Source organism: Gigantopelta aegis, chromosome 12, assembly GCF_016097555.1.
Source record: "Gigantopelta aegis isolate Gae_Host chromosome 12, Gae_host_genome, whole genome shotgun sequence".
NCBI lineage: Eukaryota > Metazoa > Mollusca > Gastropoda > Neomphalida > Peltospiridae > Gigantopelta > Gigantopelta aegis.
In genome coordinates, this window is record NC_054710.1 from 15,762,063 (window position 1) to 15,788,370 (window position 26,308).

The 26,308-nt window shown below is 38.2% G+C and overlaps 1 protein-coding gene across 1 annotated transcript in view; it reads right to left on the reverse strand.

Moving 5' to 3' along the window:
- Positions 1–276: 276 nt before the first annotated feature.
- The window catches only part of LOC121386180 (ATP-dependent RNA helicase cgh-1-like), a 31,327-nt gene continuing 5,295 nt past the window's right edge, over positions 277–26,308 (reverse strand). Inside the window, exons 2-11 of the mRNA XM_041516992.1 lie at positions 23,600–23,858; positions 20,245–20,305; positions 19,063–19,297; positions 17,005–17,148; positions 13,469–13,563; positions 9,005–9,127; positions 8,491–8,619; positions 6,199–6,379; positions 2,632–2,785; positions 277–861 (exon numbers count right to left, since the gene is read on the reverse strand). Coding sequence (XP_041372926.1) covers positions 708–861; positions 2,632–2,785; positions 6,199–6,379; positions 8,491–8,619; positions 9,005–9,127; positions 13,469–13,563; positions 17,005–17,148; positions 19,063–19,297; positions 20,245–20,305; positions 23,600–23,676 — 1,353 coding nt within the window. The 5' untranslated portion in view covers positions 23,677–23,858 and the 3' untranslated portion in view covers positions 277–707. The remainder of the gene's footprint in view (positions 862–2,631; positions 2,786–6,198; positions 6,380–8,490; positions 8,620–9,004; positions 9,128–13,468; positions 13,564–17,004; positions 17,149–19,062; positions 19,298–20,244; positions 20,306–23,599; positions 23,859–26,308) is intronic.

Consider the following 26,308-nt stretch of genomic DNA (forward strand, 5'->3'; position numbering starts at 1 on the left):
GTGTTTTCATCGTCGTACATAAATGTTGTACACCCAATGATATTGGCTGGTGTTAGCACCGTTCAAACCAAATGCATTGCCTCACATGATGGTATGTTAAACACGAGACAAAAATTTTGAAACTTTTAAATATATTTTTTTCAGAGAAGCTGAAAAACTTGTATGAAGTCGGTTTTCTGTTGGACTTTGCTTTATCCTGTAGGCAAGTTGACTCTTGATTGGTTTAATATTACCACCCCAACCAGCCCGCATATTACAACAGTAGTAACGAAGCAGTTTGTTTTCAGCTCTTTTTGTTTCCCTAACTTGCTATGTATCTAACATAATGAAAAAAAAAATTACTAAAATAAAAATCAACAATAATAATAATAATCTGCTTATATAACAGCACATTCCTCCAACACTTTTGAGTTGTGCCAAGCAGATAACAAAAAAGAAAGAAAATTAATTTACAAATTCTTTGGCTGAATAAACATTACAGGAACTGCTTGTTTCAAAAAAAAAAAAAAAAAAAAATTCTCATTCAAAAAATATCCTGGACAGAGTAATCTGTATCAGTAAATTATGTACACTTGTAATTTGGCCATTTTACTGGAAATATCAGAAGACGAAAAATGTTTGTTTTTTTTAAAAAAAATGGACGAATTTTGACCAAATTCTGCCTGCGATTCTATCTCTTCCCAAATGGTTGTCATGGAAACGGTCGTTCAGCGTCTGTCTGGCCCGCCGGCGAACTGTGCTGGGTCGTCGTCATCGTCACGCTCGCGGTGGAAGTCCGCGACATACAAGGACGGGTCGATCTGTTTCGGAATGGGTTTGATTTCCGTTCCCAACTCCTGCTCAATCTTGTGCAGCGCAAATCTGAATAAAACAAACAAAAAATTAATCTTTAATCCTCCCTGGCACATTCTTAAAGGAAGGAAGGAAAGGTTTTATTTAACGACGCACTCAACACATTTTTATTTACGGTTATATGGTTTCAGACATATGGTTAAGGACCACACAGATATTGAGAGAGGAAACCCGCTGTCGCCACTTCATGAGCTACTCTTTTCGACTATTTCGATTTTTTTTATATGCACCATCCCACAGGATAGTACATACCACAGCTTTTGATATACCAGTTGTGGAGCACTGGCTGGAACGAGAAACAGCCCAATGGGTCCACCAACAGAGATCGATCCTAGACTGACCGCGCATCAGGCGGGAGCTTTACCACTGGGCTACATCCTGCCCCCATTCTTAAAGCTGCATGAGCCATCTTTCAATATTATTAGATATATTTGTGATAAATAATTACAAGTTGTTGGGGGTGGGGTTTTTGTTTGTTTAACAACACCACTAGAGCACACTGATTTATTTATCATCGGCTATTGGATGTCAAACAATTGGTAATTTTTGACATTAGTAGCCAGGGATCTTTTATATGCACCATCCCATAGACAGGATAGCACATACCTCGGCCTATGATATACCAGTCATGGTGAACTGGCTGGAATGAGAAATAGGTCAATGGGTCAACCGATGGGGATCGATCCTAGATCGACCGCACATCGAGCGAGCGCTTTACCACTGGGCTACGTCCTGTCCCATGAATGTTTAACGACACCCCAGCACAGAAAATACACATCAACTATTGGGTGTCACAAAAATAAGTATATGAAAACATTTATATAATTATGTAGAATCAGTGTAAGCAGCTATGGAGGAAAATATAATGCAATACACAAATCAAGGTAAAGTATATTTTAATTTTTTTTACAGAAATCAAAGTGTTTTAAAAAATTTTAGAATTCATTCTGGGTGGAATTTAAAAGATTCCAAAACATTTCTGTTGCCAAATATATCATTTTCCGTCGGCTTCAGATGATCACACTCCACAATAGATCGACCGCACATCGAGCGAGCGCTTTACCACTGGGCTACGTCCTGTCCCATGAATGTTTAACGACACCCCAGCACACAAAATACACATCGACTATTGGGTGTCACAAAAATAAGTATATGAAAACATTTATATAATTATGTAAAATCAGTGTAAGCAGCTATGGAGGAAAATATAATACAATACACAAATCAAGGTAAAGTATATTTTAAAATTTTGTACAGAAATCAAAGTGTTTTAAAAACTTTAGAATTAATTCTGGGTGGAATTTAAAAGATTCCAAAACATTTCTGTTGCCAAATGTATCATTTTCCGTCGGATTCAGATGATCACACTCCACAAAAATCATTGTATTTGCACTTCGCACAGGCAGGATAGCACAAACCATGGACTTTGTTGCACCTGTTATGGATCACTGGTCGGTGGAAGTGGTTTACACCTATCCATTGAGCCTTGCAGAGCACTCACTCAGGGTTTGGAGTCAGCATCTGGATTAAAAATCCCATGCCTCGACTGGGAACCGAACCCAGTACCTACCAGCCTGTAGACCGATGGCCTAACCACGAGGCTGGTGAATGTAAAAACAAGATCACTTAACCCAGTACCTACCAGCCTGTAGACCGACGGCCTGCCACGACGCCACCGAGGCAGGTGAATGTAAAAACAAGGTTACTTAAAATACCTAAAAGAGTCGAATTCGATTCTGTCCACATCACACTATGTGAGAGATCTAAACTGGGCTTTACCTGTCTTCGTAAGTGATGAGGTTTATGGCCACGCCAAGATGCCCGTATCTGCCGGAGCGTCCAATTCTGTGCAGATACGTCTCGGCGTGTTTGGGGAAATCAAAGTTGATCACGACATTCACCGCCTGAATATCAATACCTCTTGTGAAGAGATCTGAAACCACCACAACAATCTGTTAGTCTCAAACACAACAAAGTACTGCACATAATTCTTGAATCCTGTTATTCCTAAAAATAAGTACCATACATAACGGAATTTGGCACATTAAAATTTCATAAATTTACTTGCCAAAGTTGCATACCAAATTTTATAATTCAACTTTGCAAAGCTGCAAGTATAAAATATTATAAATCTAACTGCCACACCAACACACAGATCGACAAACACAGAGGTAGCTCTGACACTCGCGAATTGCAAATTTTAAAAACAAATAGCAAATTTTATTATAAATTAACTGGCGAAAAAATTACATGTACTAATTGATATTCTGTTAGAAAATAAACTCAGTTTCTGCAATTTTTTAAGTTTTAGAGATAATTTGGCAAAATTGTTTGCCCTGACACATTTTCAGGCAACATTTTGTTTTCAAAATCTTAATTACCTATATTTCTAGTCAATTGAAAATTGATCAACTACTGTTTAATGCTTTAAAATTGTGTAACGATTTCTGAAACTTGCATAGTGAATCGCGATACAATACTGAACAAAATGTTCCCGGACCTACAACACATTGATTTATTAATCATTGGCTAATTTTTTACATATAGTCTTAAGAGAGGAAAACCGCTACATTTTTTCACTAGTAGCAAGAGATCTTTTATATGCACCATTCCACAGACAGGATAGCAGAGACCACAGCCTTCGGTATGCCAGTTGTGGTGCACTGGCTAGAGCAAGAAATACCCCAACAGTTCCACCGACAGGAGTCAATCCCAAACAGGCAGTGCATCAGATTGGGCTACGTCCCACCCTTTTAAAAGTGCAACAAATACAACAGAGTTGTGTACAAGAACGTTGCCTCTCAGAATCATACTTAAGTCGTCATTCTTTCTCTGAAGCAGAACTGACAAAATATTTTCATCACAGAAACAACAAGACTTCACTGAACAATGCTCCTAACAATTATCCATATTCAGTTTTTGTACTTTACAGTTTTTATCATAAAGATGAAAACAACCACCCCAAAACAGAGATAAAATTTTGTGATTTTACAAGAAGCTGCATACAAAAAATGTTAATAAATCTGCATGCCAGAGCAACAAATGTCATTTGCCCAAGCTGCACACACCAAGCTTCATTAATCTACTTGCCCGAGCATAACAAGTTTGATAAATCTACTTGACTAAGATACAAAACTATCATGTTTTATAAATCAAAATGATCAAACAAACATCTGATATGCACATCTATTTGCCTAACACACCAGTTTTATAAATCTACTTGCTTTATTAAGTTGTCTACATTTTTTTTATACTTTCCAGAAAAATACAAATCAAATTTTATAAATCTACTTGCCCGAGCTGTATACACCAAAGTTGTTTTTTTATAAACCTATTTACTATGAGTAAACAAACTTCTATATATTCACCTGCCACACTCACACAAAGTATGATCAAAAGAAAAACATGTTTTGTTTAACGACACCACTAGAGCACATTAATTTATCATTGGCTATTGGATGTTAAACATTTGGTAATTTTGACATGTAATCAGAGAAAACCCGCTACATTTTTCCATTAGCAGCAAGGGATCTTTTACATGCACTTCCCACACAGGATAGCACATACCACGGCCTCCGACCAGGTGTGGTGCACTGGTTGGAACGAGAGAAAAACCCAATTCCCTGAATGGATCCACCGAAGTAGTTTGATCCAGCAACACTAGCACCTCAACCGAACGCTCAACGATTGAGCGAAATCCTTCCCCCGGAGTGAACAAACATTTATATACTACTCAAAAGAATTTAAGGGTCAGACGATATTTTCAACATTATTTTCTGAATGTCAATTATATTAGCTAGACCATAATGTCACGCATGGTATTGTTCCATTTTGACGAAAGTGGGTCTAAGCAACCCATAAATGAATTAAAATCCACTGTCATTGACACTGTTGACTAGTTCTAATGGCAAAAACATGCTTACATTTGCACGTAAATTAGGGCGAAAGCGAAAGGTCTGCTAAGTGCCCATAACTTGCTTTTTCACAAAGCGCTTCATTTGCACGCTTTGCATGTGTATTCCATGTTCCCAATGCTGAATTTCCATATAATTGGAGCTTGCGTTCGTGTACGGTGCACACTCCAAATTCGACAATGGTACGACGTCAACTGACTATCGAAGATCGAGGAAGGGCTAATGCTTGGCTTCAGGATGGCAATACGCAAAGAAATGTTGCTCTGAGACTTGGCGTCAGTCAGAGTGTCGTTGGCCGATTGTGGCAACGGTACCAAGCACGAATTCTGTTCGAAATCTTCCACGTTCAGGAAGACCCCGAAGCACTACAAATAAAGAGGACCGCTACATCACCAATATGGCTCTACGTCAACGCACAACCACTGCACGCCGATTACGTGACAATCTGCGGACTGCGACTGGAACTCGAGTGTCTGATCAAACCATACGCAATCGTCTGAGAGCCAATAATCTACGCTGCCGTCGCGAGGCTGTTCGACCACCACTCCTACCACGTCACAGAACGGCCAGACGTCACTGGTGCACGCTTCATCTGCGGTGGCAACGTGTTCAGTGGGGTCGAGTGATGTTCACTGATGAGTCCAGGTTTAGTCTCCAGTTCAACGACGGTCGGGTTCGTGTCTACAGACGTCCTGGGGAGCGCTTCGCTGACGTTAACGTTAGACAACGTCACCGGTTCGGTGGTGGCAGCGTCATGGTGTGGGGCGGCATCTCTATCCACCACAGGACCCCCCTCTATGTGGTGGATGGCAATCTGAATGGAATCCGCTATCTGAATGAGATTATCCGGCCGTTGGTTCTCCCGGGCCTTCAGCAGATTGGCGGTGGGGCAGTTCTGCAGGATGACAATGCCAGACCCCACCGCGCCAGGGTGGTAACGGACTTTCTCAGACAACAAGGTATCGCCAGGATGGATTGGCCAGCATATTCGCCTGACTTGGCCCCAATAGAGCACACCTGGGACGAATTAGGCAGGAGAGTTCGGGATAACCATGCCCCTCAGGCCAACCTTCATGATCTGGGTCAACTTCTTATGGCAGAGTGGCAGGCCATTCCCCAAGAGTTCTTCAGACGTCTGATCAACAGCATGAGGCAACAATGAATGTTCTAATGTGTAAAATCCATGTTTGACAACCTTCAACTTTGACAGCATGTCATGTGACTTTCTTGTATACAGTGACGTTTATTTGTTTTTTTTTGTAAATATGGAACAATAAATTAAATTTTTGGTGTAGTTTACATCATCAATCTAATGCACTCTGAAACTTATTTGGTTATAAATTTTTGACCCTTAAATTCTTTTGAGTAGTATATATTCACTTGCCAGACACACATACACACACACACACCAAAGTATGGTAAGTGTACTTGCCCGAGCAGACGAGGTTTCTGCAGAGGCCCTGCCTGAAGTCGTGGAAGACGCGGTTCCGGTGCTGCTGGTTCATCTTAGCGTGGATGTAGTAGCACGAGTAGCCGAGCTCTGTTATCTTTTTTGCCAGCAGCTCCACGCGCTGAGTCGAGTTGCAGAAGATTATCGACTGGTTAATTTGCAACTGAAACAAAAAGTAAAGTTTGTTTTATTTAACGACGTCACTAAAGCACATTGATTTTTTTCATCTTATCATCATCGGCTATTGGACGTCAAACATATGGTCATTCTGACACTTTTTTTTATATATAGAAACCCGCCATTGCCACATAGGCTACTCTTTTACGATAGGCAGCAAGGGATCTTTTATTTGCACTTCCCATAGGCAGGGTAGCACAATTCATGGCCTTTGTTGAACCAGTTATGGATCACTGGTCGGTGCAAGTGGTTTACACCTACCCATTGAGCCTTGCAGAGCTCTCAGGGTTTGGAGTCTGTATCTGGATTAAAAATCCCATGCCTCGACTGGAATCTTAACCCAGTACCTACCGGCCTGTAGTCCGATGGCTTAACCACTGCGCCCGGTTTAATATTAATGTGAAGTTAATATTGAAGTAAATATTGTTAACCTAACAGTATTTTTTTTATTATTATTATTATGGTTGTAATAATCAGATTATCATAATGAATAACTGGAAATACTAGATGTTTCAGTTTCTTGAGAATCATTTCAATAAACTTTTCAGGTTTAAAGGGGCAGAACATAACCCAGTGGTGAAGCATTCGCCTGATGTGCGGTTGCTCTAGGATCGATCCCCATCATAGGGCCCATTGAGCCATTTCTCATTCTAGCCAGTGCTGTGCTCGAAACAGAAAGCAAAATATGGTCTGCTGTTACGTTTATAAAATAGCAAGCTTCTCAAAATATGGCCTGCTGTTATGTTTATAAAATAGCAGGCCCCTCAAATAATGGCCTGCTGATGTTTATAAAATAGCAGGCCCCTCAAATAATGGCCTGCTGTTAGTTATGTTTATAAAATAGCAGGCCCCTCAAAATATGGCCTGCTGTTAGTTATGTTTATAAAATAGCAGGCCCCTCAAAATATGGCCTGCTGTTAGTTATGTTTATAAAATAGCAGGCCCCTCAAAATATGGCCTGCTGTTAGTTATGTTTATAAAATAGCAGGCTCCTCAAAATATGGCCTGCTGTTAGTTATGTTTATAAAATAGCAGGCCCCTCAAAATAATGGCCTGCTGTTACGTTTATAAAATAACAGGCCCCTCAAAATAATGGCCTGCTGTTACGTTTATAAAATAGCAGGCCCCTCAAAATATGGCCTGCTGTTACGTTTATAAAACAGCAGGCCCCTCAAAATATGGCCTGCTGTTACGTTTATAAAACAGCAGGCCCCTCAAAATATGGCCTGCTGTTACGTTTATAAAACAGCAGGCCCCTCACAATATGGTCTGCCGGAAATAGACAGCATGGGGGGAGTGGAGGGTGGGGTACAGTGAGTGGAAAATTACGACCTTTGAGATGTATTTTAGAGCTTATAAAATTAAAATAGAACAGGAAGGAATGAAGGAAATGTTTTATTTAAGAATGCACTCAACACATTTTATTTATTGTTATACGGCGTCGGACATATGGTGGAGGACCACATATATATTGTGGGAAGGAAGGAAATGTTTTATTTAACAACACACTCAACACATTTTATTTATTGCTATACGGCGTCGGACATATGGTGGAGGACCACATATATATTGTGGGAAGGAAGGAAATGTTTTATTTAACAATGCACTCAACACATTTTATTTATTGTTATACGGCGTCGGACATATGGTGGAGGACCACATATATATTGTGGGAAGGAAGGAAATGTTTTATTTAACAACACACTCAACACATCTTATTCAAGTTATATGGCGTCGGACATATGGTGAAGGACCACACAGATATTTAGGGAGAAAACCTGCTATCGTCACTTCATGGGCTACTCTTTTCGATTAGCAGCAAGGAATCTTTTATATGCACCATCCCACAAACAGGATCGCATATAACAGGGCCTTTGATGTACCAGTCGTGGTGCACTGGCTGGTGCGAGTAAAATATAACGGAATCACGAGTTCAGCCTAAGTTAAACAGAAGATGACATGATCATACAATGATACATACATCAGTCCCCTAACAAATTACCTGCAATTTATTTTTGTTTTTTATTTCACCTGCAAGGTCTAAAAAATGGGCTGCTTATTGCAGGCCGCCCATTAGAGCTGCAAGATGGTACTGACCTTTGAGAAGAGCGTATTGAGACAGTGGACCTTCTGTTTCTCCTGCACGAAGGCATAATACTGTGTGACTCCCTTCAGCGTCAGCTCGTCCATCAAGTTAATCTCATAGGGGTTCGTCAGGTACTTAGTCTGGAAAACAACAATGTTAAATGAAGACAACAAACTCTAGGTTCAAAAGGCTCTGTCAAAATAAAACATAAATCATGTTGAATTTTTTTATCTATATTTTTTTAATTTAATAAAAAAAAAAAAATTACAAAATCTCTCTCTATCAAAACTTCAAAGAAAAAGTTCACAGACTCTACTATTTCTAACTGCACTTCATATAAATATTACTGTACTAATTCTAACTGCACTTTGTATGACTATCACTGTACAATTTCTAACTGCACTTGGTACAACTATTGCCGTACAATTTCTTACTGCACTTTGTATGACTATCTCTGTACAATTTCTAACTGCGCTTAATGCACTTTGTAGGACTATCTCTGTACCATTTCTTAGCACCACTTACCATAAACTCCTCGACGGTGAGCGGGAACGTGGCCGAGTACAGGAGAATCTGCCTGCTGGACGGCAGGTAGCTGATGATGCCGTCCAGCATCCCCTTGAAGTCCTGAGATAACAGCTTGTCAGCCTGCCAACAAAACAAATCACGTAACAACCCGAACATGCCAGGGCAATCAACCAAACTAGACATAACGGGTTAAAAGTAGTCAGTTTGCCAACACTGCAAGACGTTTTCAACTTAATATAGAATTTTTAACATCTAGAATTACAGATGATTTACATTTTATTGTCGAGAATAGCAGTGTCTGTGCATCCAGTATTTCTGGCATCCATGTTTGTAACAGCTCAACCATCGTTTTATTTCCTAATAAATCTATTAATTCCAAAACCTAAAATGTCTTTATTTAAACATGCTTTCCGTTACTCTGGACCAGTACTTTGAAAAATTACCTAAAGCTTTACGATCATCACCAAATACTGCTGTTTTTAAATGACTCGAGGAATATTTTCTAAAATAATATCCTTTGTACATTTGTTTATTGCAATATACGTATTTTATGTATGTTTAGAAATGTAAGTATTGTAATTCTGTATTGTTTGTACCTGAGGGCCTCATGGAAGATTAGCTTTTGCTAACTGTGTTACCCTCACTAAATAAAGAATTTATTATTATTATATCGTTTTTTGTACATACAGATCCTTTGTATATAGAGATCCTGTATGCTGCAAACATGTTACAATAGCAGCAAACTGAGGATAGTATAATTTTTAATATAACTGATGTGGCATGTTTTAATGGACAGATAAGCTAGTGTATTGAGTTGAAAAAAATATCCAATAAATATACCAGTTAATGTTCCATTCTCAGGATAACAAATTAATAATAATCATTATTGCTCAGAAGCAGAACTGGATAAATGTTTTCATCACAGAATGGAATTATACAGATTTTAACATGGAACGCTGTATTTAGAGAAATTACTTATTTCCTAACCAACTTGGGATTCCTAACGTTTGTACAAATGAATTATGAAAAGAAAACAAAAGAATATTTAACGACACCACAGCATTTTAAAAAAAACTATGGCCATTTGATGAGGTTAACCCAATGTAGCATGTACATAACCCAGTGGTTTCAAGTTATTTGTTATTTTTGTGTTAACACATGTCATTGACCAAGCCTCGAAATATATTGTGGAGTGAAAAACAATCTGTGCTTTTTAAATTATAATTTCAAAGAAATGCTAGAAATTGAAAAGCAATTGTAGAAATTAGTTTCGAAATTAGTCTTGTTACTTAAAATGTAACTATCTCAACTACAATGTTGAAGACTAACATCAGGAAACAATATGTTTAAATCTTCGTTCACGCGATTTTCTCCCAGGTAACAGATTGTTTGCACGGATTACACTTGCACAGCGAGTAAAATTCTGATGTTCCTGTAGTTTGCGAGTTGGGTAACCGACACGGGAACAGAACGGCGGTTTGCCCGAAATATTTTGCCCTGAACATGGATTAAATCCTATGATGTGCATGTATATGAATATTACAGCAAAACCTGCTGGAGAACCCAATTATCAGAAAGTATACGGTACATTCTGAGCAGCATTTGCTACTATTCACAAACTAAACACCAGGTGCCGAATTTCCTAATCCTGTTTTTCTTAAACGCAAAGTAAATGTATGTAGTTACACGCATGTAAAGAAAGAAATGTTTTATTTAATGACGCACTCAACACATTTTATTTACGGTTATATGGTGTCAGACATATGGTTAAGGACAACACAGATTTTGAGAGGAAACCCGCTGTCGCCACTACATGGGCTACTCTTTCCGATTAGCAGCAAGGGATCTTTTATTTGCGCTTCCTACAGGCTGGACAGCACAAACCATGGCCTTTGTTGAACCAGTTATGGATCACTGGTCGGTGCAAGTGGTTTACACCTACCCATTGAGCCTTGCGGAGCACTCACTCAGGGTTTGGAGTCGGTATCTGGATTAAAAATCCCATGCCTCGACTAGGATCCGAACCCAGTACCTACCAGCCTGTAGACCGATGGCCTAACCACGACACCACCGAGGCCGGTTTACACGCATGTAAGTCTGAAACAGGCTTTGTAAATTCGGACCCCAAAGTTCTGCCAGGACCCGAATGTCGGTGGGTAATAGTAATTATTACCCATATGGGCTCAAATATACGGGGTAATATTTTTCGATCTCTGCACAGTGTGCAGATTGCTTCTACAGTCGGTGATTGGCTGGCTTTAAAAAGACAAGATTTGATTGGCAATTACATACTGCCGGGACTACTTTTTGTTCATTCATGATTCCATTCATCGGTCAAACTATTACTACGAACTTCAAATATTTTTTTACGATACGAACATTTACGGAATTAAAAATCAAAATATATGTACAAATGTTTAAAAATGTTTTTATTTTATTATTTTGACTGGGTTTTTTTTAAACTATTCTTTGGTGAATACTGTTGTGTGTGCACCGGTAACGGTGCGTATGAATATATCGTTATGGCTGGTAGAGCTTGTTAGTTGTTACAGCAGCGAGAATGTAAATATACTTTTAAAATCGTTAAAGATTGACAATGGGTAATAAAGAGAATAACCAACTCACTACGAGGAATTACGGATTATCTGTCCCTCATGAATTAATGCTGTAAAACCCTCGCCAGGGGCTCGGGTTTACAACATTAATTCACTCGGGACAGATGATCCGTAATTCCTCGTAGCTCGTTAGTTATTCTCTAAATATGATGATATTCCTTTAGTTACAATTCATTTCACATATTGGTATCAGGAAGGAAGGAAGGAAATGTTTTATTTAACAATGCACTCAACACATTTTATTTACGGTTATATGGCGTCAGACATATGGTTAAGGACCACGCAGATATTGAGAGAGGAAACCCGCTGTCGCCACTTCATGGGCTACTCTTTTCGATTAGCAGCAAGGGATCTTTTATATGCACCATCCCACAGACAGGATATTACCACGGCCTTTATTACACCAGTCGTGGAGCACTGGCTGGAACGATATTGGTATCAGATCTCCTCAACACAAGCTGTTTAACCTTTAGACTACTGGATTAATTTTTAACAAAAACCACGTTGAGTGGGTACAAGTTTATAATTTTTACTCACATATATTCACTTAAATGTTTCATAAATACATGAAATAAAGTTCATATATGAATCGGTAAGTATTATTTTCGTGTCTTTTTTTGTAATTTTTATTATTTTAGATCGGCTAATGGTGATTAAAATTAGGCAAAAAATCGAAAAAGTTGCGTTTACTTACGGGCATTTGTGGCCAGCTGTCCAGTATTTATGTCCATTATTCCCGATAACAGTGGTTTTCTGACCACAATTTTTTTTTAAACCCGAACTACGATTCATATTGCAATATTTGGTAATTTTCGTTGTTGGTAAAACGATCAAATTTATTATCAAATTAGCTGTTACAATCAGCTATCGATCCCTGAAAATTACCGCGACGTGCCGCCATTGTTGTCAAGCGAAAATACTTGCCGAAAACCACTTTTTGAACTCAAAATTTCAAGGTATTTTCAATTGAAAAAATCAAAACAAAAACCACCATTTTGAAAAAAAATCTTTTTTCTTTAATTATATTTCCGTTTCCGGTAAGTGTCGTGTGCAAAACGGCGGGAAATATGAATTGGGGAATGCACTGTATACAGTGTACAGTATATCGACTGACGTGACGTCGGGCGAGATATCTCGCCTGCAGTAGTCAGAAGGTTAAAACACTTTAATTTAATGTAACTTAATGTGGTTGGTTTACATTTGGTTAGAGAAACACTTTGTAAATACCTTGTAATTATACTTTCAGTTTAATATTCCATTCTCAGGTTAACAAATTAATAATAATCATTGTTGCTCAGAAGCAGAACTGGATAAAGGTTTTCATCACAGAATGGAAATAAACAGAGTTAAAACTGTGTGCATGATTTTACTATCAGTACTGTCTTAAATGAAAAGGCTTTCATGTCATAACAAACTTACAAAAATCTGTAACAACTGAAATATGAAAAGAAATGATATGGGCCCATTCTGTTTATATTCAGCAGCTGCTTGTATTCAGCAGCTTGCAAGTGTCGCAAGTTTAAAGAGATGAAAGGAATATTTAACACCTCAGCACATTATTATGACTTAAAATACATATAGCAATCATACTTGGTCCAAATTGTAAAATCACACATTGTTCAAGTTAATAAGCAGCTGTTACATATCACAGATATATTATTTACAAAACTTAATTTGGTCAATTAAGACAAGAAACCCTATTTTTCTATCTAGACTATTTCTTTTACTTAGCAGCAATGACTTATTTGCACTTGTCCCAAAACACGACAATACAAACTACAACCCTCACACAAAAGGTGGAAGGAACTAATAAAAATAACTTATCGTGTGGCCAACAATATCTTACCTCGTCTAAAACCAGTATACCACATTTGCCTATTTTCACCAGGTTTTTGTTCATGAGATCAAGGATACGCCCTGGGGTTGCTATGATACAGTGCACTGAAAAAGAAACATGACTTGCTGCGTATAACAAATCTGACAAAACAGTGTTGCTATAAAACAGTGTACTAGCAAGAAAAACACGTTACCAAACAAATCTTTTGTAATCGAAAAAAGGAAGGAAATGTTTTATGTAACAACACACTCAACAGTTTATTTATGGTTATATGACGTCCGACATGTGACGCACCACACAGATATTGAGAGGAAACCCGCTGTTGCCACTTCATGGGCTACTCTTTTCGATTAGCAGCGAGGGATCTTTTATATGCACCATCCCAAAGACAGGATAGCACATACCACAGCCTTTGATGTGCCAGTCGTGGTGCACTGGCTGGAGCGAGAAATCTTGGGTAATCGAAGTCTATTTTTAAAAAATATACCCCATAGAAACTGAAAATACTAGAGAGAGAACACTCTTCAGATCAGTAGTAATACTCCCCCTATTCAGAGTCAGACCCCCGATCCTATCGGAGGCCGGACTCGGGATAGGCGTGTTCGAAACCCTAGTGGTATATGGACATGTTAAACCAGTTGCTAAGCTAAGCAATACCCCATTCTCAGTGAAACAAATAATATAATCATAGCTCTCAGAAGCAGAACTGGATAAGATGTTTTCATCACAGAATGGAATAAATTTCACATACTACTAATCTAAGTGCCTCTGTTTAACAGAATATTTCACTCCCACTGGCGAGAAATGTGACAGGAATATTTATACCTGCATTGTATTCACTGAAAAGGTTTATGGATGTACAGCTTTAGCCACAACCCTTTTATGGCCTATCCTTTGATGTGGTGAGGGGCCCTGGATGTCTCAATAACCCAGAGCTATGCCAGCAGGAGCTTTAGAATGTAAGGGACACCCATACTGGATTGATCTACGAGTAGAGCAGGCCTTGACCGTAACAATTTTTTTAGTGGTAGCCCACCGGTCTACTAGGTTATACAATCTGGTAGCCCTCAGTAAACATTTGTAGCCCGATGAGTAAAAGGCAAAATCATTTATTTTTATATAAACTTGTTTTAGGTGGGGGTTTTAGGTGTTTAAGCATCTTGTTGACTGTGGAGTAACTGGAGGTGCAAAAAAAATCTAGTAACCCAGTGGACTACTGGATTTAGACATCTGGTAGCCCGAGCAACAAAGTGGTAGCCAAAACACTCCGGGCTACTGCTAAGGTCGAGCCCTGTAGAGTTTAGATTGATAAGGAACAAAGGTGAGATAACCGTAATAGTGCAAAGTCAAGAGACAGTGTTACATGGAACTATCATGTCTATACTTCTGAACAAGCAAGCCTTTGTGAAGATACGAACAGTCAGTGAAATATGTCATCCAAGACTGTCAAAACCTACAACAGCTATGAGACACTACATGGACAAAAAAAATACATTCAAGTAGTTGTATGGGACAAGAGCAAGTAAATAGCCCAGTGGTAAAGCGTTCGCTTAAAACGCTCTTGGTCTCAGATTGATCCCCGTCAGTGCGTCCATTGGGCTATTTCTCACTCCAGCCAGTGGTCCGTAACCATATGTTCGACACCATATAACTGTAAATAAAATGTGCTGGAGTGCGTCGTTAATAAAATAAACATTTCCTTCGTTCCTTGTATGGGACAAAAGATAAGCAGTAGATTACTATTGTTCATTGCCATTGCTGGTCTCGAGGCGTACTCACTAGTCAACAAAAAGATAACAACTGCTTTAGCCAAATAAGTTAGCTTCGTGCATGAGACTTTCTTTTTTAAAAAAACCACACACACACACACACAATATACCAACTAGTTTAATAAATATTGTTCAGTACTCCATCACGTAACTCTTATCACAGCAATTTTGAAAGGAAAGGAATTTCTCTTCAACACTACCTCTGCACCTTTTAACATGGACCTATTTACACACACACAGCAATACCCCATTCTCAGTGAAACAAATGTAATAATCATAGCTCTCAGAAGCAGAACTGGATAAAAATGTTTTCATCACAGAATGGAATATTTATTGTCAAAACTATTCTCGGATGCTTCTTTGAAACTAGTTTTTATTCTTACCCATCTTTTTCTTCTTAGAAATTGGTTAGTCTAAACCTAACCGTGCCTGTATGGAATACAAATATATGTACAAAGGATTCACATCATTAACAGGACTACTTTAAGTCTGCCACCATTGTATCATCAGTGGTCTCTCCAGTATTCAGGAAAGGGATGGAGGGAATCGGTAGAGCTCATTCCACTTAAATAGGAAGGGATGGTACCTAAGATTTGCAGGGTACAAGTACTTCGAAAATGTCTTGTAAACGACAATGAGCCTGTTTACTCTGGTAGTTCAAGACGATGGCATGACTTGTGATTTTGGATGGAGGCCTAAATAAATGGATGGCGGATATTACTATCTCTTCCAATGGATGGCGGGTGTATTGGAAATTAGTCTTAAGAGATGGCAGGCTCGTCATTACTTACGACATGTAGCGAGACCCCTGATCGTGTTTTGATGACTAAGATGACATATTAAAGATGTTTTCCTGTTTAGAATATCAATTTATTATCCACATAGTTCAAGATATTCAGGGAAATATAACTAGTATGACCCACGTGTATCATAATGATTTCACGTGCACAACGAATGACGTAATTTTGTGAAGCAACATCATAACTTAATGCGGCTTCCCTAGTGTAAATGTTTTATCAAAATGACTTCATTTCCTCATCTCTTTTTAGTTACGTTTGAAATGTTTTGACATGGTCCAAGCTTGCTATTCACGAAAATAATATTTTTGATAATGTGGCTAATAAAGAAATTATTACACTTGTGTGTGAATCCTACTTATTTTACAAAACTTGAGTCAGGATTCATGTATTACCCTCACTCTCGCTTGAGTAATACAATAATCCTGACACTTGTTTCGTAAAATCAGTACAACAGACAAGCTCGTATAATAATGTCTATATCTGCATGAGCAAGGTGCATATTGTCATCCTAACGCTTGCAGTAGTCCAAACCAGATTTTACCTTCCAATAATTCCATATATGTATATGAAAAAACATATTACAAAGTAAACGTCTTGAACTACAAGGGTACCGGAAGCACATTGGTTATTCAGACACTGATATGCAAAACAAGAAAATATACTGAATACGTAATTTTAGTCACCAAAAAGACTGGTAGACGGGAGCATCTTACAATGGCTGCCAACTCAAGACAGCCCCTTTAAGATTCATGTTTTGAGACGGTTGGTTCCGCCTGTTATCACTATCACATTACTCTAATCCTAACCAGGGGTGGGGAGAGATGAATGGGTAGGGTGGGGGTAGAGCTCGCTCTGGGCGAGCAAATTATTCGCCAAATGAAAATAAAATTTGTCAACTGCTTTCAAAATTCGCAAAAGTGCCAGAGCTAGCCCTGGGTGGAGGTGGGGTTGGGGGTAACGTCTGTACAGGTCTTACCAGGATCGTAAAGTCTCATAATGTCTTCTTTCAGATTGGTTCCTCCCGTTGTGACCATGACCTTGCAGCCAGTGTGTTTACACAGTTCGATACAGATCTGACTCGTCTGCAGCGCAAGTTCCCGCGTCGGAACTATTACCAGTGCTATAAACAGAAACATGACATTCAATAACAAATTAAAGGTAAATTACTGCATTGTAAGATGTTCCCGATTAATAAAATATGTCTATGATTAAAATTAACATATTAAATATATTTTCTTGTTGAAAATAGCAGTGTCTGTATATTAAATGTGTTTCTGGTCATCTTAATATTTGTAACAAGCTAAAACTGGATTTTGTCTTCAAATAATTTTGTACGTACGAAAAAATTATATTTTGGGAAATAATAAAAATATTAGAACGATCAGAAACACGTTTAATATACAGCCACTAATATTTTATGCAGAAAAATGTATTTGATAGTATGTAATTATAATCATTAAAAAGTCTGTGTTAGTTGACAACATCTTAAAAGTTGCAACAAACTCCGGAATGTCCCTTTAACAATTACCGTAAGCTAATTTAAAGTCTGTTTTAACGACACCACTGGAGCACATTGATTAATTAATCATCGGCTATTGAATGTCAAACATTTGGTAATTCTGACATGTAATCATCAGACGAAACCCGCTACGTTTTTCCTAATGCAGCAAGGGATCTTTTATATGCATTTTCCTACAGACAGGAAAGCACATACCACGATCTTTGTCCAGTTATGATGGACTGGTTGGAACAAGAAAAAAACCCAATCAGTTGAATGGATCCACCGAGGTGGTTTGATCCTGTGACGCAGTCAAATTCATTTCATTTCATAGACTAGTGGATATTTAATCATAACCCGATAAAGTTAAAAGTTTGTTTTGTTTAATGACACCACTACAGCACACCGATTTATTAATTATCGGCTATTGGGTGTCAAACATGGTAATTCTGAGTCTTAGAACGGAAAACCACTAGGGATCTTTTATATGCACCATCCCACAGACAGGATAGTACATACTACTGTGTTTGATTTACCAGTTATGGTGCATTTGGCTGGAATGAGAAATAACCAAATAACCTACTGACGGGAATCTATTCTAGACACAGCACATCAAGCGAATGCTTAACCACTGGGATATGTCCCACCCACTCATAACCTAATAAAACACAGTGAGAAAGGTACAATAATTGTTATAAATTTTTACTCCTAACTGGACTGAAACAATTTCAAAAACCTAAAGCATGACAGGATGTGACTGATCACAGAGACTGCAGCTGAAACGTTAAAATGTGGATGTTAACTACCTGCAGCAACCATGCCGACAGCCATTTCTGATAATCCGTTAACAATGACAACTGTGTATAAAATAAGCAACCATTTCTGTACATCTAAAGAACTAGCTGGCACAATACACAGTACCTACAAGTGCAATAATCAGTATTTGAAATATAATAATTAAGTCTGTTTGTGCAGACAAGTGAAAATGCACCTCAATGGTTATCTTGTGGGAAAGTATAATTTACAAAGCAGTTTCATAATTTAGAACAATACAAAACATTCTTACACTGAAACAAACCACTTGGGCCAAGTGAAAATATTGACACACAAGCAGATTTCAAGATGTACTTGTCTGGTGCACTAGTGAAACATTCTGGTCATTTCTAGTGAGGTGAACTAATGAAAAATTCTGGTCATTTCTAGTGAGGTGAACTAATGAAAAATTCTGGTTATTTCTAGTGAGGTGAACTAATGAAAAATTCTGGTTATTTCTAGTGTGGTGGACTAATGAAAAATTCTGGCTATTTCTAGTGTGGAGAACTAGTAAAAAATCCTGTCAATGTCTATTGTGGTGGAAAAATGGCTATTTCTAGTGAGGTGGCCTAGTGAAAAACCCTGGCTATTTCAAGAGTATGTTGGCCTAGTGAAAAACCCTGGCTATTTCAAGTGTCTGATGGCCTAGTGAAAAACCCTGGCTATTTCAAGAGTCTGTTGGACTAGTGAAAATTCCCGGCTATTTCTATGAGCAATAATCACCTTGCACTTCATCTTTGTTTGGGTCGCACCGTTCTAGAATCGGGATGGCGTAAGCTCCAGTCTTCCCCGTGCCATTCTTCGCCCTCGCCAGGATGTCCCGACCTGTGAGGGCAATCGGAATGCTTGCTTCCTGAATGGGCGAGGGCTTCTCCCACCCCTTCTCGAAGATTCCCATCAACAGCTCTCTCATCAAACAGAAGTCTTCAAATTCATTGCCTTTTGTATTGGTCACGTCCTGAAGAAGAAGAAGCGTTTTATTTAACAATGAAGAGAACACACATTTTTAGTTACACTCACAAGACATCCTACTACACTGATGAAATTGTTTCTTTGTTTTTGTTTAACGACACCACTAGAGTACATTGATTTATTAATCACCTGCTATTGGATGTTAAACATTTGGTATTTTGACATATAAGTCTTAAAGAGGAAACCCGCTACATTATTCCATTAGTAGCAAGGGATCTTTTATATGCACCATCCCACGGCCTTTGACAGTTGTGGTGCACCAGCTGGGACGAGAAATAGCCCAATGGGTCCACTGACAGGGATCAATCCCTGATATAAACATAGGATTACACACACACACACACACACACACACACACAAAAAATGTTATCGTATGAAAGGTTAACACAAATTATTAATTCTCCGAGACTGGCACAATCAAATTTACTCTTCATATTTGCAACATTGTAAAACAAGATTTAATATAATGGATTCAACAGTCGCATACCATCTGTAAACACAAGTATTTACTTATGGAAATTATATAGGTCCTTAATCAAATTAATTTAACCTTTAAAAAAAAAAATCTGTAAATCACTACTGATACAATTTGTGTTACAATGGATGCCAGCTCACTGTGGCATACCAGAAAATGAAAATGCAGACAGGCTGGCAAAACTGGGTGCAGCTAAAGAACAGGAGGATAACTGGGTGACATACAAAGAGATAAAATCCCATATTATATCTCTCTATAGACGTCCCAAACAAACCAATGATTATTATCTGCTGTTCCGTCAGGAACAGATCATCATTTTCTGACTAAGGACTGGACACAACAGACTGAACCAGCATATGCATAAGAGGTTCCGGCTGGTACCTTCTTCCATGTGTATACAATTTGTATATCATTACTAGTACAAGTTATAAAACGTTACGTTCTCATGTCATACTTACTGTAGTTCTAATTCTTGTGTCCCTTTTTGGCATTTTGATCTTGGATTTCCATCCCTGATCACTGAAAAAAACAACCCATCACACATCAATTATAATCCAGGAAACTTGGCGAAGGGTATTAATATCTTACAAATCAATATGCCAATGGAATGTACTTCTGACCGACCTTTTTAATACCTGAACATATTAAGAACATTTTCGAGGTTTTATTATACGTATCAGTATACTTTTAGTTTGTTTCTTGTTGTCCAATCAGACAACTGGTACAATCAGAAACACATGAAATATAGACACAATGAAATTCTAAACAAGAAAATGTAATTAATTAGCAATTTTAATCATAAAAAAGGCTTCGTTAGTAGGAAACATTTTAACAATGGCAGAAATATCAAGAGTTTGTAAGTGAAACATTGCAGGTGACAGCATGTCAAAATGTCAGATAACCACAAGTCTGTTCACATAATGTAAGCAAATGATCGGTCAGTTCTGTGAATTATATTTATGTAAAAAGTAAAGTTTGTTTTATTTAACGACGCCACTAGAGCAAATTAATTTTTTATCTTATCGGCTATTGGACGTCAAACATATGGTCATTCTAACAACGTTTGTTTTTTTTAGAGGAAAACTGCTGTCGCCACATAGGCTACTCTTTTACAACAGGCAGCAAGGTATCTTTTATTTGCGCTTCCCACAGGCAGGATAGCACAAACCATGGCCTTTGTTGAACCAGTTATGATCACTGGTCGGTGCAAGTGGTTTACACCTACTCATTGAGCCTTGCGGAGCACTCACTCAGGGTTAGGAGTCGGTATCTATATCTGCCTCTACTGGGATTTGAACCCAGTACCTACCAGTCTGTAGACCGATGGCCTAACCACGACGCCACCAAGGCCGGTATATATACTCTTCAAAAGAAGAAACGCAAAACCACATTGTCGTAACATTTGGAGAATTTATTTAATTATTGAATGGTGAGTCCGATAATTACCAAATGTTGCAGGATTGTTCACAATTCACTCTAGTCCATTGTGAGTAAGTGATAGGACACACCACCAAAGTCAAGGTCATCTGGAGTCAATACCGGGTGTGGCCTCCGCGTGTGTTGACAACTGCCTGGCACCGCCTGCCCATTGAAGCAACCAGAGTACGGATGACGTCCCGGGGGATGGTGGCCCACTCGGTCTGCAAGGCTGCTGCCAGCTCGGGCAGGGTCTGGGGCTGTGGTTGTCGCTGTCGGAGGCATCGGTCCAACTCGTCCCATAGATGCTCAATTGGGTTCAAATCCGGTGATATCGATGGTCAAGGAAGGACATTAATGTTGTTGTTCTGTAGGAAAGCCGTTGTGAGACGTGCTGTGTGAGGCCTGACGTTGTCATGTTGGAACACTGCGTTGGCGTTGGCCATAACTGGAACGATGTGTGGCCGGAGGATCTGGTCAATGTAGCCCTGTGCATTCAGGTTGCCCTGCACGTGGACCAGGTCAGTTCTGCCAGTGTGTGAGATGGCTGCCCACACCATGACACTACCCCCGCCGAATCTGTCCACTTCCTGCACGCAGTTTGTCACATAACGTTCACCACGACGCCTATACACGCGACATCTTCCATCATGACGTCGGAGCAGAAATCGGGACTCGTCACTGAACCACACCTGTCTCCATCGCAGTTGAGGCCATTGTCGATGAATCTGGCACCACTGCAGTCGGAGTCGACGGTGTTGTGGTGTTAAGATGACACCTCGAACTGGACGTCTGGCACGAATTCCTACCTCACGTAGGCGGTTCCGTACGGTCTGGTCGGATATCCTGCACAAACCTGGTATTGCTGCGGCTGTGGAGGTGGCAGTAGTCAATCGTTCCCGAAGGTGGCGTACCCGGATGTAGAGGTCCTGCCCGGGGGTAGCGACCTGTGGTCGACCGGATCTAGGGAGGTCACGTGTTGATCCATGTTGCTGGTAACGGTCCCACAGTCTGGAGATGGTGCTTGGGGACACATGGAATGCCCTGGCAACGGCCGTTCTGGATTCGCCTGCGTCTAGTCGGCCGATGGCATTGTTTCTCTGCGGTTCACCGAGACGTGGCATGTCCTGGATTGTCAACTGTCGGCCAGATACAGAGGCCAGGCAAGCGAACACCCTGCACTTTTATACTGTCGGTGTTCATGTTGCATGTGCAGACAACGCACGTGCAGTGGTGACATGGTTTGCACGTGACTGCGTTTTTGCGAATATTTCACATTTTGGAACTTTATTGTACAGTAGCTGCGTTTTATCGAATGTAACCGTGGGAATGTGTTTGGGACATGCAATGACCTTATATTCACCAAGCATGAACCGGTAGGAAACATAAAATCGGAGTTATAACCCATTTGTACCCTTTTGCGTTTCTTTTTTTGAAGAGTATATTTATGTAATGGGTGATATACAGTTGACTACTTAATTACTGCCCATCATCTTTGTTAAACATATGAATGAAGTTCTAGTGATCATAAAGTCTGTGACTTGTAATTTTACAATGTAACGATTTACCATGTAACTAGAGGCACTGATTTTCCATGATCGCGGAATCGCGGAAATACCTATCTGAAACGGAATTCCCGATTTTGTTCCAAAACACTATTTAACTTTAAATATTTTTCGAACTAGAAACTATGGACACCGACATCTGCCTGTGCTACGCTACGACACTAGTACCTTTGTATGTTACGCCAAATGTTTAATGTAGAGTATATAAACGTTTTACCAGTCGTGGTTTCTTCGCTTATTCCCGGCGATTTAACGAGAAAAAACTAACATTGTGAGATAAAATTGTCCGATATTTACTCAAGTGAAAGATATATTATGTTATGTTTGCTTATTAATTTTTAACATTTGAGGCATTGCCATATTTCCGATCTCAGAAAAGAATGCAGTAATTGCATATTGTATGCCAGGCTTTGTTCAAAATAAATTATACAAGGGAAGTGGTTTATAGTGTGATCATTTGTAATTATTTTCCCGATCATATCGTAAAGAAAACCGAAAATGTCCGAAGTCTGTGTCGTGGCGTATTCTTGTTTAAATTTAAACCGAAAATAAATATAAACTACTGACATGTTTTGCCTCATTGCATATTTATTTATTTTATACCAGCAATTAATTGTGGTGTGTGTATGTGTGAGAAACAAACAAAACAGAATCTGTTTAATACTGAAACCGGAAAAAAACGGAATTTGTAACATTATGGAACGGAAAAGGGGAAAATCTGAAACGGAAAATCAGTGCCTCTATGTAACCAAATGGCTGTTCGCGTAAATCTGTTTTTTTATTAACACGCAAACATGCATTGCGTTCTTCAAGATATGGAAGCTTTACTTACTTGGTTGTGGTCTTGTGCTCCGAATTCACCTGACTAGCATGGTTCAATTGTGGCGGTGATTCTACCTCGGTCGCCATGACAACACAATAAAAGAGTTTATCACTTGACAAGATATGGTGTCTCGTCAGCGGAGATCTCGAGATTTACAGAGTTAAAATAGTTTTTTGTTCAATCGTATGAAATAAAATTTCACTTTACACCTTCACATCCACTTGGAATAAACAACATGAAAACACAGTCCAACAGCCGCAATAGATACCTGGAAAACAAAACTAAAATAAAATACATTGGTATTATAAAATAAACAAACGGCCTGAAAAATTAAAATATATATTCAGATAACTCGTTCCCTTTGTGCACAATCCATTATGGTGCCTAAGTTTAATGCACTTATAAATGAAAAATAGAAAACTACATTTGCATGAGAAATGCGCAGATGAGACATCGACTGAAACAAATAATTGAAAAATATGAATACATACAAATTTACAATGTATTAATAAACAAAAAAAGTCTTAAAGCAACAAAATATATCTTTGAAAAATAATACAAATTTATTAGCAATAACCAACATGAAAATGGCTTAAAAACTTAAATAACAGGTAAGTGTGGGTGCGCAAGATTTAAAAACAAATAAAAATACAGTCTCTCAACACAATCTCAAACACAAGTTCAAGGTTGTGGAAGAGAGTAAAAAATAATTCCCGCCAATTTTGTGGGTTCCTGGCATAATCTATATTTTCATGGTACATTTCCTTTCTTGTTTACAATCTGGGTTTACCTTTAAACTGGAATCGGCTACAAAATACTTTGGTTTTTTTTTAAATCTTCAAAGTTAAGTTTGTTTTGTTCAATGTTCAATGACGCCACTACAGCACACTGATTTACTTATTTATTAATCAGCTACTGGATGTCAAACATTTGAAAAAGATTTAGTCTTAGAAGAAAAGCTGCTACATTTTTTCCCATTAGTAGAACGGGATCTTTCATATGCACCATGCCTGACAGGATAACACATACCACAGCCTTTTGTATACCAATTTGTGGTGCACTGGCTAGAGCAATAAATAACCCAATGGTCGATCATAAACAGATTGTGCATGAAATGAGCTACTACTAGGCTACGTCCCACCCTTTTTAAAGTACAACTACAATTGAAGTTATGTACACGAATGTTGCCTCTCAGAATCATACTTAAGTCGTCATTTTTTCTCTGAAGCAGAACTGACAAAATATTTTCATCACAGAAACAACACGACTTCACTGAAGAATTATACCCATATATAATACCATGTTTTTTTTAGTTTAGTGTTTTTATCATTAAGATGAGAGAGAAAATATTGACCGTTTGCCTGTTATTTTTCCATTGCTGGTAATGTTAATGACAACACTTGTGTACATTGATTTATTAATCATCAGCTATTGGATGTCAAACATTTGGTAATTCTAACATAATTTTTCCTAATGCAGAAAAGGATCTTTTATATGCACTTTCCCACAGAAAGGAAAGCACATATCACGGCCTTTGTCCAGTTGTGGTGCATTGGTTGGAACGAGAAAAAACCCAATCAGTTGAATGGATCCACTGAGGTGGTTCAACAGACTGACATTTTATTTGTGATTTTACAAGAATTCAACAGAACTGAATATTACTCACAAGATGATTTCACAAATAAAAGAAATAATTTGTGATGCAATACAGGATTTTAAATATATATATATATATATATATTTATATATATATATATTTAAAAATTAAAAAATTTAATTAAAAAAGAGTTAATTTGATAATTTCAAGTTTTTAACATATATAGTTACAATTTTTTTTTTTTTTTTTATAATGTTACATTTATTTAGGACAGTTTGTAAGAAATGGACCTAAATGTGAAAACTCAAGAGATAAAAAAGAAAAGAAAAGTGGATGTCGTTGAAATGGAATAGATATTGTATTTAATCTTTTGACTGTCAAAGCAAGACAAATACAAATACATTTCTTTATGACAATGTTTTAACTAAAAAGGGAAAGTGATATGCAAAAAAGATAAATTTATTTGAAATTTCAGTAGCTGGCAACTGGCCTAACAAACTTTAAAAATTGCAGAAATCAAGTTATTTTCTAAAAAAATGTCAGTTATTACATAGAGTTATTTCGCCAAATGAAAATAAAATTTGCCAACTGCTTTCAAAATTCGCAATTGGTGAGTACCAGAGTTAGCCCTGAAAATCACAATCATAAAAATATTAGCAACACTGCTCATTTCTTCTTTCTTGTGTTAAGTCTGGGTTTAACTTAAAACCAGAATAGAACAAAAGATAAGTTGTTAAAAATATATATTTAAGTGCTACAATGGCACTGTGTACAAGAATGTTGCCTCTCAGAATCATACTTAAGTCGTCATTATTACTCTGAAGCAGAACTGACAAAATATTTTCATCATAGAAACAACAAAACTTCAGTGAACAATGCCCATAACGATTATTTCCATTCAGTTGTTAATACCATGTTTTTGTACTTTAAAAAATTAACCAAGATAAAATTTGTGATTTTATAATAAACAAGAATACCACGAAACTGAACGTTTGACATCCAATAGCCCATGATTAATAAATCAATGTGCTCTAGTGGTGTAATTAAAAAAAAACCGGAATAGGCCACAAGAGTGTAAAAATGAATCGCCTGTTACACCGTTATCTAAACATTGCCAAATA